The following is an 18,621-nucleotide window of genomic DNA, read 5'->3' on the forward strand; positions in this document are numbered from 1 at the left end:
TAACGGGTGTGGCAGGAGCAAGGTGATGAAGTGGGGATCGGTGGAGACAGGTAGAGGGTACAACCTGGTTGGTCAATGGGAGGAATGGATTTGATTGGTGGCAGAGAGCAGTGGAAGGGAGAGGGAAGGGCTGGGAAGGGAGTCAGGGAATGGGAAGGGAGGTTATTTGAAAGTGAGGAAATCAATGTTGAGTCCTCTGGGCTGTAGGCCGCCCAGGCGGAAGATAAAGTGTTGTTCCTCCAATTTGCGCTGTGCTTCATTTTGGCAATGAAGGAGGCCAAGGATGGTCATGTCGGAAAGGGAGTGGTTAGGGGAATTGAAATGAGAGGTGACTGTGAGGTCTGGTCAGCCCCTGCGGGCCTGGCTGAGATGCTTGGTAACCGTTCCCTAAGTTTATGTTTGGTCTCCCCAATGTAGAGAAGACCATATTGGGAGTACATGATGCAGTAAACTTGGTTGGAGGAGAGACAGGTGAACCTCTATCTCACCTGGAAGGACTATTTGGGGCCCTGGGTGGTGTTTTGGCAGGTTTTGCATCTTTTCTGGTTGCAGAGGAAGGTTCGGGGGGGGGGGGGTGTTGGTGGGGAGAGTGGTGCACCCAAGGACTGTCAAAGGGGACAGTCATGGGGAAGGCAGAGGGGGAAGGGAAGATATTCTTGGTTAACCATCTTGCCTGAGCCAACCCACATCCACCTGCTGCAGGAGGTATAAAAATAAATAAAGAGCCTCAATAGATTTAAGGGTGTTCTGTGAATGGTGTGGCAGGAAGAGATAGCAGATGGGCAAAATATTAAAAGACAAGGAATAGATGCACAGATAGCATACACGCAAATCCAGCTCTTTGAATCTTGTTCCTCAAAAAAGTCAGATGGTCATTTTACAGATTTTGGCAGGTACACTGGAAAATACATTAAAATCTAAATAGTGGTATCAAAACTTAGTTTTTCATATTGTTAAATTGTCAAATGATAGGAATTTCTGCACCAGCACATTACTCAACCACAAATTACTGTGATTTTAAATGGGTGGGGAGTCTGAAATCAGAAACACCAGTCCACCTTTGTGATTGACGACACCTATTTCTCCACTGACATAATGGCATAACTGACCAAACAGTCTACCCACAAAAAGTGGAAATTACTGGAGAAATCATGTTGGGGAGATGCTGGGGAGACAAAACACAGGCTGGGTGACTACTTTGTAGAATACCCACTCTCTGTCTGTAAAACAATGACCCTGAGCTTCCAGTTGCCTGCCACTTCAGCACACACACACCAACATTTCTGTCTCAGGCCTGCTGTAGTGCTCAAGTGAGCATCAGCCCAAGCTCAAAGTACTTGGGCACCCCCGCAGTCTCTAGGAGTTAGCATCAAGTTAAGGAACTTTGCAGCTTGATTCCATCCTTCCCTGTTTTTAACCCATCTCCACACTCAGTGTTGTTATGACATGAATTGCTTTTAGCACAGTCAGCCATTCTCATGTACCCCTAGACCCAATATCACACATACTGGGCTGCATTCAGCACAGCTAACCCATTTACTCAGTCTTAGCTTTTCCTACCTCTTATTCAGCTTTTCTTCTGTCCTGATCTGCTGTACACACACACGCACACGCTCTCACTCACACATACACATTGCTTGTACACACTCTCTCACACACATACACACTCTCGCAGACACACACACACATGCACGAACACACATACTCTCTCTCTCTTACACACACACTCATGCAACCACACACTCTCACTCACACACTTGCATGCACTCTCTCTCTCTCAGACACATACACACTCTCGCACACTCTCACAAACACACACACACACACATGTTTTTCCTGGCTACTAACAGTTTTGAAGGAAGAGTTATCCAGTTTTGAAACATTAGCTTGCTCTGTCTCCGCGGATGCTGCCTGACCAGTTGTGATTTCCAGCATTTCTTTTGTTTTCAGTTCATCCCATGAATACTGCCAGGCCTGTTGAGATTCTACAGCAATTTTTGTTGTTGTTTCTGTTTTCATTTCAGACCTCCAGCATCCTCAGTCCTTTTTTTAACTCTTGTTTCATTGGAGAATGTACCCTCCTTTCTCAAGGATTTTCTTAATAAATTTTACCAATTTAGAAGTTATCTTTCAAGATGTAAAATCTTCAGATTATTTCCTGGAAATTATTCCTAGGTATTACCTTCTGTACATTTATTTTTAATAGTGAACTACACCCTTGCATATCAGACTCTCCAATCCTTAGCAAATCCCTTACTGATTCTGTTAAAAACAATTCTGAAATACCAATTCTGTAATCAGATGTTTAATTAATGATGCTTTTTTGCTTATTCTGATTGCACAACCTTCTATGAAAGGTTAAATTACTGGTGCAAGTGCGCTATTGAAACTGCTTCAGATCTCTTTCTGGTTCCAACCTTGAGCTTACCATGCTGAAGCTTAAGAAAGGTGCCAGATCTTCTAACTGTATATATGCAATTAAATCCTGCTGAAAATAGCTTCAAAGTAAAACACACTAAAATGTCATGCTCAATAAAATTGCTCCTGGTGTATGTTGTAAAAGAGAATGTAAACTGGGATCAGTGTTTACGACAAAGTAAATCTCTGTTAATTCCATCACTACTTATTTACGCTCACAGAAGCCTATGGGTGATGCAGAGGTATCAATCACCAGTTTACTTTGGAATGAACATATGTCTCCGGTGTAATTTCCTTTATTGCTCACAGTTGTTAACCTGTTTAGCATATCTCCATGTCTCTGTATCACAACTTTGATCAGTTGAGTTGCAAAATGCTACTAGCTGCTAAATGATATTCTTCCCCTATAGGTTTTGTTTCTCTTGGCCTCATTTATCAATAATCCACTAAACACGTCCTCAGTGAAAAGGCTAGAATGTTGATAGAAACAAGTGTGTTGTTCTTGGGGTGGCCAACTAAACATTGTGATGTCGTCTCTTCCTTCAATGATCTGGGTTTAATTGTCCCTCTGGAGGAAATCAAATTCAGCATCAACACCATGATTTAAGCAACTGTCCAGTCATCAACCTCCTGTACTTCACAAGTATCGGAGTGGCATGAACATTTGCTTCTGCCGTGGAGCCTTGAGAATTAACAGTGCTCAATTGAACAAAAAAATGCAATTTCTCAATATTGATGCCAAATATGTAAAGGATCACAGTATTTACAACAAAATATAAGTTGCTCAAATCCATTTATTTAATTAACTATCAAGTGAAGAGTTGCCGTGGAAATGGTGAGTTCAGTGGCAACGTTCTGTGATGTGACATTATATGATTCCACAAATCATTTAAAAAATTGTCAGTCTTTATTTTGTTCTGAGTCTGGGATTTAACTAATCAACTGTCAATTGTCATAACTCTCCTGTTTAATCTTTCTCGGCAGGACTGTACCGTCTATGAAACTGAAAACAAGATTCTTCATGTGGTGAGTCTATTACTTTTTATTTGAATTGTACAAAGCAAACAGTAACAGTTTCACAATTTGCATTTGTACAGCAAGGTTTATTGCATGAGTTATCTTAAAGTACTTGATAAAGGAATAAAAAGGGGAAAAGCCCTAAAGCTAAGTGATCTATGACTAAGGTGAAAAGTGACCTTTCAGAAAGATATTAAAGGAGGGTGGAGAAGGAGCTCCAAAATTAGAAAGCAATGACTGAAAACTTTGCGAAAGGCCAGTTGCAAAGTTAGAGGAGAGAAGGGTACGACAAAAAGTATGACTCGAGAATGTTGAGGTGCAAGAGAGGCACAAGGCTGTGGAGAAATTTCAAGTGAACCAGGATTTTAGATGGAATATTTGAGGCAGGTAATGAGAGGTTTATTGACCAACCAAAGGAATTCAGGGAGCAGGAATTTGTGAATGACAAGAAGTGGGAATAGGTACTTTCAATAGGTTGATGTTTGTGAAGATGGATGGATTGGGGACTGGCAGGAGAATAACTGCTTATGTAATTGGCCTATTTATATTTTCATTAGCAGGGATTGAACTAGGTCCAGAGATAGGCAGTGTAGCGGAAATCATAAAGCAGATATGAAGCTCTGCTGGTGCTCAAGGGTAATGGAGGTTACCCATGAATTTGTATGAAATAAGCAAGCAGTTAGCGAGATGACAGTTGGTAACAAGGGAACAGAGTTTTTAGTTGTGATTTTCCAAAATGTAAGAGAAAGATCTAATGCCTCTAACAGGGCCTAATGATAGACAGACAGAAATATATTTGATCAAATGAAGTGAGAAATGTCTTGTATTGAATTTAAGTGTAGAGGTAAAGCTATATATCATCAATGTATATGTGGAAACAGTTCCTGTGTTTGTGGGTTAAATTTTCAAGAGACAGTGTCGGTAAAGGGAAGTGTGACAGGACAGGCTTCAGGGATGATAATGTAGCAGGAAGAAGGGGCAGAAAAGCAAAAAAACGTTTGTGCTGGAAATATAAATAGAAGCATAAAGTGCTGGCATACGGTTTGGTCAAAAACAGAGTTAATGGCTGGGAAATTCCAGATTTTGGAGGAGGGAAACGCGCAGCCTATGAAAATGGGAAAGCCTATTTGATCTTCCGGTTGTCAGGTGGCTGATTGGTGGTTGGCAGGAACAAGATCTAGGACAAGGGATCTCAGCCGCCAAAAGTGGCTGGTCGGTCAGAGGTCGACAGTTCGGCCATGGTCGGATCATGTGGCTACTATTGATAAAAAGACACACTGCTGTTACAGGATGGAGGATTACCTCCAAGAAAAGTTAACTGTTGTTTGTGGGGTAGAGTGATTCTGGGCTGGCAAGTGATGTGTGCACAGTGGTTGGAAGTAAAGGCAGGAATGAGTGGCTGTCATATCACCTGGAAGAGTCAAATTGGCTAGATAAGATTAGATTATTTACAGTGTGGAAACAGGCCCTTCGGCCCAACAAGTCCGCACCGACCCGCCGAAGCGCAACCCACCCATTCCCCTACATTTACCCCTTTACCTAACACTACGGACAATTTAGCATGGCCAATTCACCTGACCTGCACGTCTTTGGACTGTGGGAGGAAACCGGAGCACCCGGAGGAAACCCACGCAGACACAGGGAGAACGTGCAAACTCCACACAGTCAGTCGCCTGAGTCGGGAATTGAACCCCGGTCCCTGGCGCTGTGAGGCAGTAGTGCTAACCACTGTGCCACCGTGCCACCCTAAGTTCTGGAACAAACTCAAGACGAGATTGTTTTAGATCTAGGAATGTGTATTGAAATAGCACTAATGTTACAGTAAATAAACCTGTCGGTAAGACTAATTAAAATGTGGTGGAATTTCACATTCAGATTGAGGCTGGGAAACTTGAGTCTGAAACTGCTGACTAATCTTGAATGAGGGCAATTATAAAGGTATCAAAACAGGTTCATTAGAAATTGATTAGGACAGTAGTTTAAAAGGTAAGGTGTAGCATAATAGGTGGTAGACAGTTAGGAGATGTTTCGTAACTCGCAACAAAGGAAGATTCTATTGAAAATGAAAAACTCTGAGAAGCATGAATCAGTTTTAACTAACTGTGGAAGTTAAGGATTACTTCAGCTTGGATGAAAATTCTTACAATGGTGTGAAAATTAGTGGTAGGCCACAATTCACCAGAAAATTTAGAAATTTTTTAGAAAGGGAGAAATTATAATCAGAGCTAACAATCAGGAAATATAAAAATGGACAATAAGAGCTTCACTAGGTATATAAAATGAAAGGAAGATTGTAATGTGTAATTCATTAAAGGATGTGACTAGGAAATTACAAATGGGCAATAAAAAGGAAATGAATTCTATTTTGAATCAGTATTTTAGGTCTGTCCTATTATCACAGTAAAAGATGTTAAAAGTATCCCAGGAATAGGGCAAATAAACAAGAACAATGGGCAGGAAGGGACTTAAATCGTTATCACCAGAGGAGAAAAGGTATGTCAGGGAAATTAATGGGATAAATTCCCTGGGTTTGGTGGCTTGCATCTTAGGATCTTAAAAACAAGTAGACACAGAGTTAGTGGATGCATTGTTTGAATCTTTCAAAATTCCATTGATTCTGGAAAAGGACCCAGCAACCTAGAAATCCAGAAATGTTATGTCTCTGATCAAGAAATTGGGGAGACAGAAAGCAGGACAATGGAAACCAATTAGCCTAACATTGAGAAAATACTAGAATCCATTATAAAGGAAGTACTGTCTTGACAGGAAATTTAGAAAATTGTAATGTAATAAGCTCAGTGGATAAAGGGGAACCAGTTGACGTTATGTATTTGGACCACCAAATGGTATTTGATAAGATCCACATAAAAGCCAACAGTACAAGGTGTCTTGCCAGCTCATGGTGTTGGGACTAGTATGTCTGAGTGAATGGGAGGTTGACTAACAAAGAGGAAAATTGATTATTTTCAGCTTGGAAAACTGCAATTAATAGAGTACCACAGTAATCAGGTTTGAGCTTCAACTGTTTACAATCTTTATTCATGAGTGAATGAAGAGACCTATTGGACACGAGCCAAATTTATTGACAATGCATTGAAATGTACGAAATACGGGAAGAAGTCAGTCTTTTGGCCCCTCAAGCCTGTTTTCCTTAAATTCTTTAGATAATCACAAATAGTTAATTCCTCCCTTAATTTTTTTTCTAAATCATAGAAATATGATGAATGTTTAGAAATATAACCTTGAAAGTCTTCAAATGCATTTCAACTCATCTATTCTGTATCCTGGTATCACAGTTCCCCCCAGCTAACTCAGCTTTCATACACACTTAGTTGCCCTCATTAAGTTTAAAATACTAGTCTTAGACCCAAGCTTCTCCCTTCTAAACGGGATATAAAATTTAAACATGTTATGATTGCTGCTACAGAGGGTGCCTTTACTCTGAGGTTATTAATTAATTGTCACATAACACAAAACCACATCTGGCAAAATGTGCTGTCTGGTTCCAGAATGTGCTATTCTAAGCAACTGTCTTGAGAGCATTCTATGACATACTCATCCAGGCTACCATTGCCAATCTGATATTTTCAGTTTATATGGAGTTTTAAGTCACCCACAGCCTCAAGGGGATGAATGGCTATTCATGCTTCTGTTTATGATTTTCTTATGTTATCTCCATTGAAACACCTGTAAACTTCAAACTTCTGTATATAGAAACTTAGAGATTTTACTTAGATTCATTCTATTTCAAGATAAAAGTTCTTGGTTCTTTCCAGACAGGAGATGGGAGAGATACTAAATGAATATTTCACATCAGTCTTTACTTGGAGAAAGAAGTGGAGTCTAAAGACTACAAAGAAATAAACTTTGATGTTTTCAAAACAGTTCACATTACAGAAAAGGAAGTTCTGGAGGTCTTAGGGAATATAAAGGTGGATAAATCTCTAGGACTTGATCTAATGTATCCCAGAATGTTGTGGGAAGTAAGGGAGGAAATTACGTGATACCTTTCAGAAGTATTTGCATCATCTATAATTATGGGTGAGATGCCTGATGCCTGGAAAGTTGCTAATATTGTACCTTTGTTTATGAAAGGTTGTAAGGAGAAACCAGAGAACTATAACTCTGCGAGTCTGACTTCAGTTTTGGTGTATGTTGTTGGAGGTGATTATAAAAAAATAGGATTTATGGACATTCAGAGAGGAAAATTGATTAGGTATGGTTTTGCATGAGGAAAATCGTCTCTCACAAACTTGATTGAGTTTGTGGAAGGATGACGGCAGAGCAGTAGACATTGTTTATTCAGATTTTAGCAAAGCCTTTGACAAGATTCTGCATGGTAGAATAATTAGTAAAGTTAGGTCACATGGGAGTCCGAGTGAGTTTGCTGGTTGATACATTATTGGATTAACAGCAGGAGACAGAGAGTAATGGTGGAGGGTTGCTTTTCAGACTGGAGGCCTGTGATCAGCAGTGTTCCATAGGGATTGGTTCTAGGTCCTCTTTAATTTTGTCATTTATATAAATGATTTGGATGAGAGTATAGAAGCCATGGTTAGTAAATTTGCGGATGACACCAAAATTGGTGGCATAGTAGATAGTGAAGAAGGTTTTCTAAGATTACAAAAGGATCTTGATTAATTGGGTCAATGGGCTGAAATATGGCAGATGGAGTTTAATCTGGATAAATTTGATGTATTGCATTTTGGTTCAACAAACAAGGGTAGGGCATATACAATTGATGGTAGGGCCTTGGGTAGCATGTAGAACAGAGGGACCTCGGGGTTCAGGTACATAATTCTTTAAAATTTGCGTCACATAGGCTGGTTAAAAATGTGTTTGCGTGCTTGCCTTCAGTCCTTTGAGTATTGGAGTTGAGAAGTCTTGTTGGGGTTGTACAGGACATTGGTAAGGCCTCTTCTGGAGTACTGTGTCCAGTTCTGGTCACCCTGTGAGAAGAAGGATATTATTAAGCTGGAAGGTGTTCAAAAGAGAATTACCAAGATGTTACCTGGAAGGCTTGAGTTATTATCAAAGGCTGGATAGGCTGGGATGTTGTTCAATGGAGCTTAGGAGGTTGAAGGTGACCTGATAGAAGTTTATCAAATATTGAGAGGCGTAGATAGAGTTAATTGTAGTCTTTTCCCTGGGATGGGGGATTTCAAGACAAGGGGGCATATTTTTAAGGTGAGAGGAGAGAGATTTTAAAAAGACATAAAAGAGGCAATTTTATTTTACACAGAGGGTGTTTTGCATGTGGAATGAACCTCCTGAAAAAGTGGTGAATGCAGGTACAATTACAATGTTTAAAAAAACATTTGGATGGATACAAGAATAGGAAAGGTTTGAAGGGATATGGACCAGGAGCAGGCAGGTGGGGTGAGCTTAGTTTGGGATGTTTGGCATGGATTGGTTGGACAATAGGGTCTCTTTCTGTGCTGTACAACTCTGACTCTATTACTGAAATCTTCGACAGGCTAAATGTATATGTAAGAGACAGTGAGGTCTGCAGATGCTGGAGGTCAGAGTTGAGAGTGTGTTGCTGGAAAAGCACAGCAGGTCATGCAGCATCGGAGGATGAAGGGATCCAGCCCAAAATGTTGATTTTTCTGCTCCTCGGATGCTGCCTGACCTAAATATATATGTACTTGTACAAGGTGTAGGAGACTTTGCCTTGTTTTATTTATTATATTCCTGCACAACGACCTAAAGAAGAATTCACATTAAGACTGGAAAGACAGCAAGATTTTCAACAACAGGTAAAATCATCTTATTTGAGCCACAGAGGACTCAAAGCTGTCAGTTTCCTCTGCTGTCAAGCTGTTTGGGGGGACAAAAAAATCACATTATTTATGATTATACCTCTAAATCTATCTTGGCACACAGCCTAACTGACATTGTTTTATGACAATAAAAGCCACTGGCTTCAGCAAAATAAAATCACAGTTCACTTCATAAAGTACATGCAGAAACAATTACAGTTGAAACTTTTACCTGAAAGGCATGCTAAATTGAGGAATGGAAATAGTTATTTATGCTTCATTAGTCAGCATGTGAGACTTTCAGAAGCACATCATTGCAAGATGTGAGATTTCCTTTGATTATCCACCTTGTGCGGTGCATTTGAGTTAAAAAAGCGATTTGACTTCCAGGTGGCAAGTGCTGAGCATTAAATACTACTCTGGCTCCCATGTGCAATGCCAACTCTGATAAACAAGTTTTCAAAGTATTGTTACTGTATCAGCACAAAATCATTCCTCATTGTTTGTACAAGGTTTTGTTTGCAACCTAATATTTTAACTTTCAGTTTTCAACTTCAGAAAGAGACATAGAGTCAGACAGCACCCTGGAAACAGGAAACAACCCCTTCGGTCCAACAGTCCACGCTGACCACAATCCTAAATTAAACTAGTCTCACCTGCCTGTGCTTGGCCCATAATCCTTCCAAAGATTTCTTATTCAAGTACTTATCTAAATATCTTTTGAACCTTGAAACTGTACCCACCTTCACCACTTTCTCTGGAAGTTAATTCTACACATGAACCACTGTGTAAAACAACAATTGCCTCTCATGTCTTTTTCAAATCTTTCTCCTCTTGCCTTCAAAATGTGACCCCTAGATTTGTAAAATCCCCAACCCTTGGGAAAAGACACCTGCTTTTACCTTATCAATACTCATCATGATTTTATAAATCTCTATAAGGTCAGTCCTCAACCTCCTATGAGCCAGTGAAATAAGTCCCAGTTTATACAGCCTTGACTTATAACTCAAGCACTCCATTCCCAGCAACATCCTGGTAAATCTCTTCTGAATCCTCTCCAGCTTCCTGTATCCTTTCTTTAACAAGGTGACCAGAACTAGACACAGTACTCCAGAAGAGGTCTCACCGATGCCTTTACAGCCTCAACATTACTTCCTAATGCCTATACTCAAAGGTCTGAGCAATGAAGGCAAGCATGCTAAACGGCTTCTTAATCACTCAATTTATATGTGATGCAAACCTCAAAGAAATATACATCTGAACTCCTACTTTTAATTGTATAAGTCCTGCCCTTGTTAGAGTTATCAAAATGCAAAACCTCTCATTTATCCAGATTGAACTCCATCTGCTGCTCTTTAACCCACTTACCCATATTGATCAAGATTTCTTTGTAATCTGACATGCCATTCTTCTTGACCACCATACCACCAATTTTGGTGTCATCTATAAACTTATGCCTTCTATGCCTTCTATAATCTCATCTAAATCATTTCTATAAATGACAAACAAAAGTGGACCCAGCACCGATCCCTGTGGAACACCGCTGGTAACAGGCCTCCAGTCTAAAAAATCAACCTTCCACTATCACTGTCTGTCTCCTGCCATTAAGCCAATTTTGTATCCAATTGACAAGCTCCTCCTTAATCCCGTGTGATTTAACTTTACTAGTCTATCATGCAGAACCTTGTCAAAGGTTTTACTAAAGTACAAGTAAGCACCTCTGCGACTCTGCCCTCAGTCAACTTTATGAGACATGATTTCCCTCGCACAAATCCATGCTGACTATCCCTAATTATTTCTTGCCTCTCCAAACACACGTAAATCTTATCTTTCAGAATCACTTGCAACAACTTACCCTTCACTGAAATCCGACTCACCGGTCTGTAGTTCCCAGGGTTCTCCTTCTGTCCCTTCTTTGGCAAAGGTGCAACATTAGCCACTCTCCACTCATCAGGCACCTCAGCTGTAGTAATAGAAGATACAAATATTTCGCAAGGAGCCCTGCAATTTCATCCCTAACATCACACAACATCCCAGGATACACGGGATCAGGTCCTGAGATTTATCCATCTTAATATTTTGTAAGACTTCTAGCACCACTGTAATGTGAACAATTTTCAAAACATCAATATCTATTTCTGTGAATTCTCTAGCCTCCATTTCTTTCTCCAAAGTAAAAACTGATGTAAAGTATTAATTTAATATCTGTCTCATCTCCTGAAATTCAACACAAAGATGATCTCTTTGATCTTTGAGGGGCCTTACTCTCTCTCTCTCTCTGGTTGCTCTCTTGCTCTTAGTGTACTTGTAGAATCTCTTTGGATTATCGTTAACCTTATTTGCCAAGACTATCTCATATCCTCTCTTTGCCTTCCTGATTTCCCTCTTAAGAATGCTCCTCCACTCTTCATATTACTCAAAAGATTCAATTTGATCCCAGTAATCTATTTTTAATATATGATTGACTTTTATTCTTGACGAGAACCTCAATAACTTTATTCTGCCATTCATGTCTAATCCTCTCAGCCTTATCTTTCACTCCAACAGCAACATAATGACTCTGAACTCACGGTATCACACTTTTGAAAGCCTCCCACTCATCAGACATCGCTTTATGTGTGAACAGTCTACTCCAATCAACTTCTGAACGTTCTTGTCTTATACCATTAAAATTTGCCTTATTCCAGTTAAAATCTTCAATTTTTATGGAAAGGTTCGCCTTTCTCGTAACAATGTTAAAACTGATACAATTATGATCACTACACTCAAAGTGTTCCCCTACTGTCACTTCAGTCTTATTACCCAAGAGAAGGTCAGGTTTTGCTCCTTCTCTAGTCGGAACACATCTAACACATTCTTCAACATCCAAGCCATTGGTAGACCCAGTCAATGTTTGGAAAATTTAAATCATCTGTTCTTACAACCTTATTATTCTTACATGTATCTGAGACCTCTCTACATATTTGTTCCTCAATTTTCCTCTGACTATTGGGAGGTTGATAGTACAAATCCATCAAGGTGATTATTCCTTTTTTATTTCTAATTGCAATCCGTATATTTTCACTGGACATTATTTCAGGAATATCTTCTCTGGTAACAGCAGTAATACTTACTTGGATCAAAAATGCCACTCTCTGATATATCTTGTCTTCCTTTGTGTTCTGCAGTCTCTGAAATGCTGAAGTTGTATCTCTCGAGTAGCCAAAGCTGTCAACACCAGCCTAAGCTTAAATGTTGAGATCTTTGGTCATACTGCTTCACATTCAACACAAATGGGCTTTAAGATACTATCTATATCAAGTCTGTTCAGAGATGTTATGACACAATTCTGAAGCAGAGGAGACTTGAACCCAGTCCTCCAGGCTGACAGATAGGGATAAGCATGTTCCAGAGGTATGTCTATCAGATGGATGACAGTTTGAGTTCACCAGTGCTCGTTATCTGAGTGAACTGCTGGCCTAATGCTGTGAGTCATTAAAGTCTTCAGCTGCTGTTCAATTCATGGAGCATCACCTCCTCGTCATTATAGGAAGTGCTGCTTCAAACTATTCAATATAACCTGAAAGAGGTGGGAACACAAAAGGAATGCTGGACACTACTCTCAATGTGAATGGGCTCATTTCGAAGAGTCCCTGTTTTAACGTTGCAAAAATATTGATTACCCAAGAAAGTAGGAATGGGGTAGACCATCCAGCTCCTTGAGACCTTTCCATCATCATTGCTGATCTATATCCCATTTCTGTTTACTAGTTCAATTCTTTATCTCTGCATAACCTGTGCTGACAAAAATTTATTAACCTCAGCTTTGAACAGGTCTCTGAGGGACAGAGTTCTGGATTTATGGGAAGGCATATTTGCTAACATCCACCCTGGAAGAAAGGTTTAATTGCAAGAAAATGGTCACTTGTTCTCAACTCCACTGCTCCTAAACTGTGAAAGTAGTTTCTATCAACCTGCAAATCTTATAAGCATCTTAATCACCTCAATTAGATCAATACAGTCAGTTCTGCTTTAATGCGGTTGTTCCATTCGCGTGCGATCCTGTGTTATAAGAAAATTGCATAACAGCAACAACATTTAAACTAATGGGATCGTATTATAACCAATGCACACTTTAAAAGTGCCTACTTTAGAAACAGTGTCCTCAATTTGTCAATGGCATTACAACTAACTTGCATTAACGAAACACACATTATGGCAGAACGACCTATACTCCTAAACTCTACTTATCTCCTAGACTGTACTAAAATATTTCAGTTCTCAGTCCTTTGAAGTGACACTGAGCATTAGCCAGCATTATGTCATTGTTCAAAGTTTGGGAGAAGATTTGTAGCTCGGGTGCTCGTTGTTGTGGTTCTGTACGCCGAGCTGGGAATTTGTCTTGCAAACGTTTCGTCCCCTGTCTAGGTGACATCCTCAGTGCTTGGGAGCCTCCTGTGAAGCGCTTCTGTGCTGTTTCCTCTGGCATTTATAGTGGCCTGTCTCTGCCGCTTCCGGTTGTCAGTTCGAGCTGTCCGCTGTAGTGGCCGGTATATTGGGTCCAGGTCGATGTGTTTGTTGATAGAGTCTGTGGATGAGTGCCATGCCTCTCGGAATTCCCTGGCTGTTCTCTGTTTGGCTTGCCCTATAATGGTAGCGTCATCCCAGTCGAATTGATGTTGCTTGTTGTCTGTGTGTGTGGCTACTAAGGATAACTGGTCGTGTCGTTTCGTGGCTAGTTGGTGTTCATGTATACGGATCGTTAACTGTCTTCCTGTTTGTCCGATGAAGTGTTTTGTGCAGTCCTTGCATGGGATTTTGTACACTACATTAGTTTTGCTCATGTTGGGTATCGGGTCCTTCGTTCTGGTGAGTTGTTGTCTGAGCGTGTCTGTATTTGTGTAGTCGGTTGTGAGCGTCTGTAATCATTACCTGGATCATCCTGAATCCATTCTGCCTGGCTGTGTCCCTGGCTTGTGGATTGTTGACTGGTGGTCTGTATCTGACACATGGTGGAAGGATTTGATTCTTTCGGCATTCATGCAGGAACCGGAGTTGTTCGTACGTGGCACGTATCAGTAGTCTGTGTAAAGAAACGTGCGTCCAACATTCTTAAAGACTGGAGATAAGATTTACCTTTGAGTTAGATGGATTTCAGAATGGACACTCACTGAATCGTGCAGCATGGCAAAAACTCCTGAGTGTTGCATCATTCACAAGAGACTGTTCAGTTGCATATATCAGTGTGACATTTATGTCATCCACCATATTTCTTTGGTTGAAAGTAATGTGGAGTCAAGTTGCAATAGAGCTACTCTAGCATTGCACAAGGGCTTAAAGATCAAGTGAGGTCCATATATCAATGTCATGGGAGGAAGTGGAATCAAAACAGAAAAGACTTTTAATACTCAATAAATCTGGCAACATCTGAGGACAGACTGTGCTACTCTCTGTAGCCTCTGTGCTACTCAATATTTTATTTCTATCAGTTGAAAGGGAAATAGTTACTCCTGTACATTATATAATGGATGCTCACCACCGTCATTTTGCAGAAAGATACATCTGCTACTATCATTCTCCTTGTAGTTTGGGATCATAATAACACTCAATAACTCTGGAGCCCCCCAAGAATGCGTCCTCAGCCGCCTACTTTACTCCCTGTAAACCCACAACTGTGTTGCCAAACTCTGAACGAGCACCATCTATAAACTTGCTGATAACGCCACCATAGTAGGATGGATATCTAACAAAATACAGAAAGAAGATAGAGGGTTTTGTGATGGTGGTGCAGTGAGAACAGCCTCTCTTTCAATGTCGGCAAAACTAAAGAACTGATCATTGACTTCAGAAAAAATGGAGGAGACCACAACCCATATACATCAATACAGCTGAAGTCCAGACGGTTCAGAGCGTCAAGTTCCTCGAAGTGACCATAACCGATAACCTGTCCTGAACTTCCCATGTGGATGCAACAGTCAAGAAGGCACAACAACGCCTCTTCTTCCTCAGGCGGCTCAGGAAATTTTGCATGTCCATAAGGACCCTCACCAACTTCGACGGATGCACCAATGAGAGCATACTGTCCAGGTGCATAGCGGCCTCGTATGGCAACTGCTCTGCCTCGCACCATAAGAAACTACAAAAAGTGTTGTGAACAGCCCAGACCATCACGGAAGCCAACCTTCCATCCATGAACTCCATTTACATGGCTCATTGCCACGGAAAGGCGGCCAACATCATCAAAGACTCTTCTCATCCCAGTAATGCTCTCCTACAACTTCTTCCATCAGGCGGAAGATACAGAAGCCTGAACACACGCACCAACAGGTTCAGGAACAGCTTCTTCCCAGCTGTTATTAGACTGATGAATGGACTCTTTAGCCTCAAATAATTCCAATCTTGCTAATGTTGATCTCCCTTGTATGCCCTGTGCAATGTTACCTCAATGCCTCTGCTTAAGTCATTTGTTCTGTACATCCTTGCTTACTATGATCTGCGTGTATTGCTTGTAAACAAATATTTTCATTGATTTATTTATTGTCACATGTACCAAAGTACAATCAATCAATCTGCAACACCTCACTGGTCTGGTCTGGTAGAGAAAAACCATTTGATAGTCCAACAAGGAAGGGCTCTTGTCTTATAATTTGTTGCATAATTGCAATCTGCTACAAGTTACATTGGAATGACAGACATTGAGACTAAGATACTTAGACAAATGTCTATTTCCTTTGAGAAGCGCAGCTGTTCTCCCACTCAATTCCATATGACAACATCATATTGACTGGTACTGAATGCTCTCCTCAACATTAAACCTTTCAGAGTCGAAAATCTTGTAGAACACTGTGAGGTTCCAAAACTGACATGCAGCATTCCTGTTAAGCCACCTCAGTGATATAAATTTAAATCACAACAGAACTTATGAGATGTAATATTGCAATAACTAGCCTGCAACTCGTGTCAAAAGCCAAAAGTGAAATTTGGTCACGGTTTGCTGGACTGGAATGGAGGCAGTAGTACCTCGAAAATCAGAGTGCAGGACTTTCCATCTCACTCCTGTCCCAAAGGCACTCATCATGACTTTATCCAGATAAAACTGTCGCTTTTTACATCAATAGTTTATGTGTTGTGGGCATCACTGGCTAGACCATTGCTCTGGAGAATGTGGTGGTGAACTGCCTTCTTGAACCACTGCAGACCTTAGGGCAAAGGGACACCTACATTATTAGGAATTTTGACCCAGCAACAATGAAGGAATGGTGGTATATTTTCAAGTCAGCATGGTGAGCGGCTTGGAGGGGAAACTGCAGGTGGTGGTGTTCACATGCAAGTGCTGCCCTTGTCCTCCTAGATGGTAGTGTTTATGGGCTTGCAAGTTGCTACCTAAAGAGCCTTGGTGAGTTGTGACAGTGCATCTTGAAAATGATGTACATTGCTGCCATTGTTGTCTGTGGCGGAGGGATTGAAAATGATGAACAGGCTGCCATCTGTGATCCACCATCTCTGCCCTGGGCTCCAAGTGCCAACGAGCTCATTGCGGGATTGGACCTGTTTCCTTCTTTCACACAGAAGGTGATCTTCAGCAATATTATTTGTCTGGTGCAATCAACTGATTGGTGCAACAGAAATAAGGCTTTGACCGCCAAAAAGCTTGAGTCTTGGTCTGAGATAACGGGTCTCATTCCACCTGCCCTCTATCCGTCATCTGGCAATAGTTAAAATTGGGCCTTTTTAAGACTGCCAGTTGATGGAATTATCGACTTTCTGGCAAACATAAATTAAGACTAGGACCCGTGGCACAGCCTTAAAATTAGAGGGGGTCAATTCAGAACAGAAATGCGGAGACATTTCTTAAGCCAGAGAGTGGTGAGCCTGTGGAATTCATTGCCGTGGAGTGCAGCGGAGGCCGGGACGCTGAACGTCTTCAAGGCAGAGATTGATAAATTCTTGATGTCACGAGGAATTAAGGGCTATGGGGAGAATGCGGGTAAGTGGAGGTGAAATGCCCATCAGCCATGATTAAATGGTGGAGTGGACTCGATGGGCCAAATGACCTTACTTCCACTCCTATGTCTTATGGTCTTATGGTCTTAAAAGATTGAGAATTGTGCTTCCTCTCATGATGATTACTCGAGAGTCAGTTATAGGGAGTCTTCACTTGCAAAGTGAGGTGGTTTAGAATATGTGGGGACTGAGATCCATTAAATGTAACTTTGGGACCGGATGCTGATACCATCATTCCGTCTTGCAGGTGGATGGATTTGAAGACAAACAGAAGCTGTCAAGAAAGGAATTAGATTTTATTGTCATACATACTCAAGCACAGGGATGCAGGAGTACAATGACAAGTGTACAAAGTCACCATTTCCAACACCATGTTAGGTACAAAGGTACCTAGGCACAAAATCCCGATGTGAAATGATGCAAAGAGGATGCTCTGCCACTCAGTGTAATGGCATATTGAAGGTTCTGCTTCATCTTGATCGGACTGTCTCCAAGTTGTTGACATGTTTTCAGCCACTTAAAACCACACCTGCTTCATTGAAGTGGTGCCTTTAGACCCTGTCAAAGGAGCCCAGTTAAGGGTCAGAAACCTAACCCAGGAGAACATTATTAAGTGTATCTCTGTGTCTGCGAATAATATCACTTCAAACTCTAACTTTGTGCCAGTCCTCCTCAACTTGTCCTCAACTAAGAAGGTTTTGGGTTTAATCCCCACATTATATATTTGTGTGCATAATCTAGACTGCTGCTCTAAGGAAGTGCTGAATTATTAGAGGTACTTTTTTTTAAATGAAATATTAATGTGAGGCCCTGTCTAGCCTAGCAGGAAGAAAAGCAAGGGTATCCTTTGTGTGTCCCTTCCGGTATATCAATCCATTAATTCAGTACTCCCAAAGAAACAGCCATTTCTGCATATGGGATTTAGCTGTGTGCCTATCCAATTCGCTTTTGAAAGTGATTCCTGAATCTCCATACATTGAGTCTAAAAGGGTTAATGTCTGCATCATGACACTACCCACAGAGAGAGTCCCATCACTTGGGAAGGAGGTCTTGTCTGGATTTGAAGGGAGTCAGTCAAATTGCTGTGTTGTGTATATAGGAGGATAAAGTGAGGACTGAAGATGCTGGAGATCAGAGCTGCAAATGTGTTGCTGGAAAAGCGTAGCAGGTCAGGCAGTATCCAAGGAACAGGAGAATCGACGTTTCGGGCATAAGCCCTTCTTCAGGAATCATTCCTGAAGAAGGGCTGATGCCTGAAACATCGATTCTCCTGTTCCTTGGATGCTGCCTGACCTGCTGCGCTTTTCCAGCAACACATTTTCAGCTCAGTGTTGTATATATAGTTTACAAGTAAGCTATCAACTAGTTTCTGCTGACTTACAGAAGACTCTGTAATCTCTAGAAGGTAGATCCTAAGGGTGAATAGCTTCTATTTTAACCC

The 18,621-nt window shown here is 40.9% G+C and overlaps 1 protein-coding gene across 6 annotated transcripts in view; it reads left to right on the plus strand.

Annotated features, from left to right (window-relative positions):
• Positions 1-18,621, plus strand: part of cnksr2a (connector enhancer of kinase suppressor of Ras 2a) — a 496,755-nt gene that overhangs the window by 157,763 nt on the left and 320,371 nt on the right. For all 6 annotated transcript variants that reach the window (XM_072584887.1, XM_072584893.1, XM_072584891.1 and 3 more), the window contains exon 5: positions 3,403-3,444. In XM_072584887.1, coding sequence (XP_072440988.1) covers positions 3,403-3,444 — 42 coding nt within the window. The remainder of the gene's footprint in view (positions 1-3,402; positions 3,445-18,621) is intronic.

The sequence above is a fragment of the Chiloscyllium punctatum genome, chromosome 15, assembly GCF_047496795.1.
Source record: "Chiloscyllium punctatum isolate Juve2018m chromosome 15, sChiPun1.3, whole genome shotgun sequence".
Taxonomy (NCBI): domain Eukaryota; kingdom Metazoa; phylum Chordata; class Chondrichthyes; order Orectolobiformes; family Hemiscylliidae; genus Chiloscyllium; species Chiloscyllium punctatum.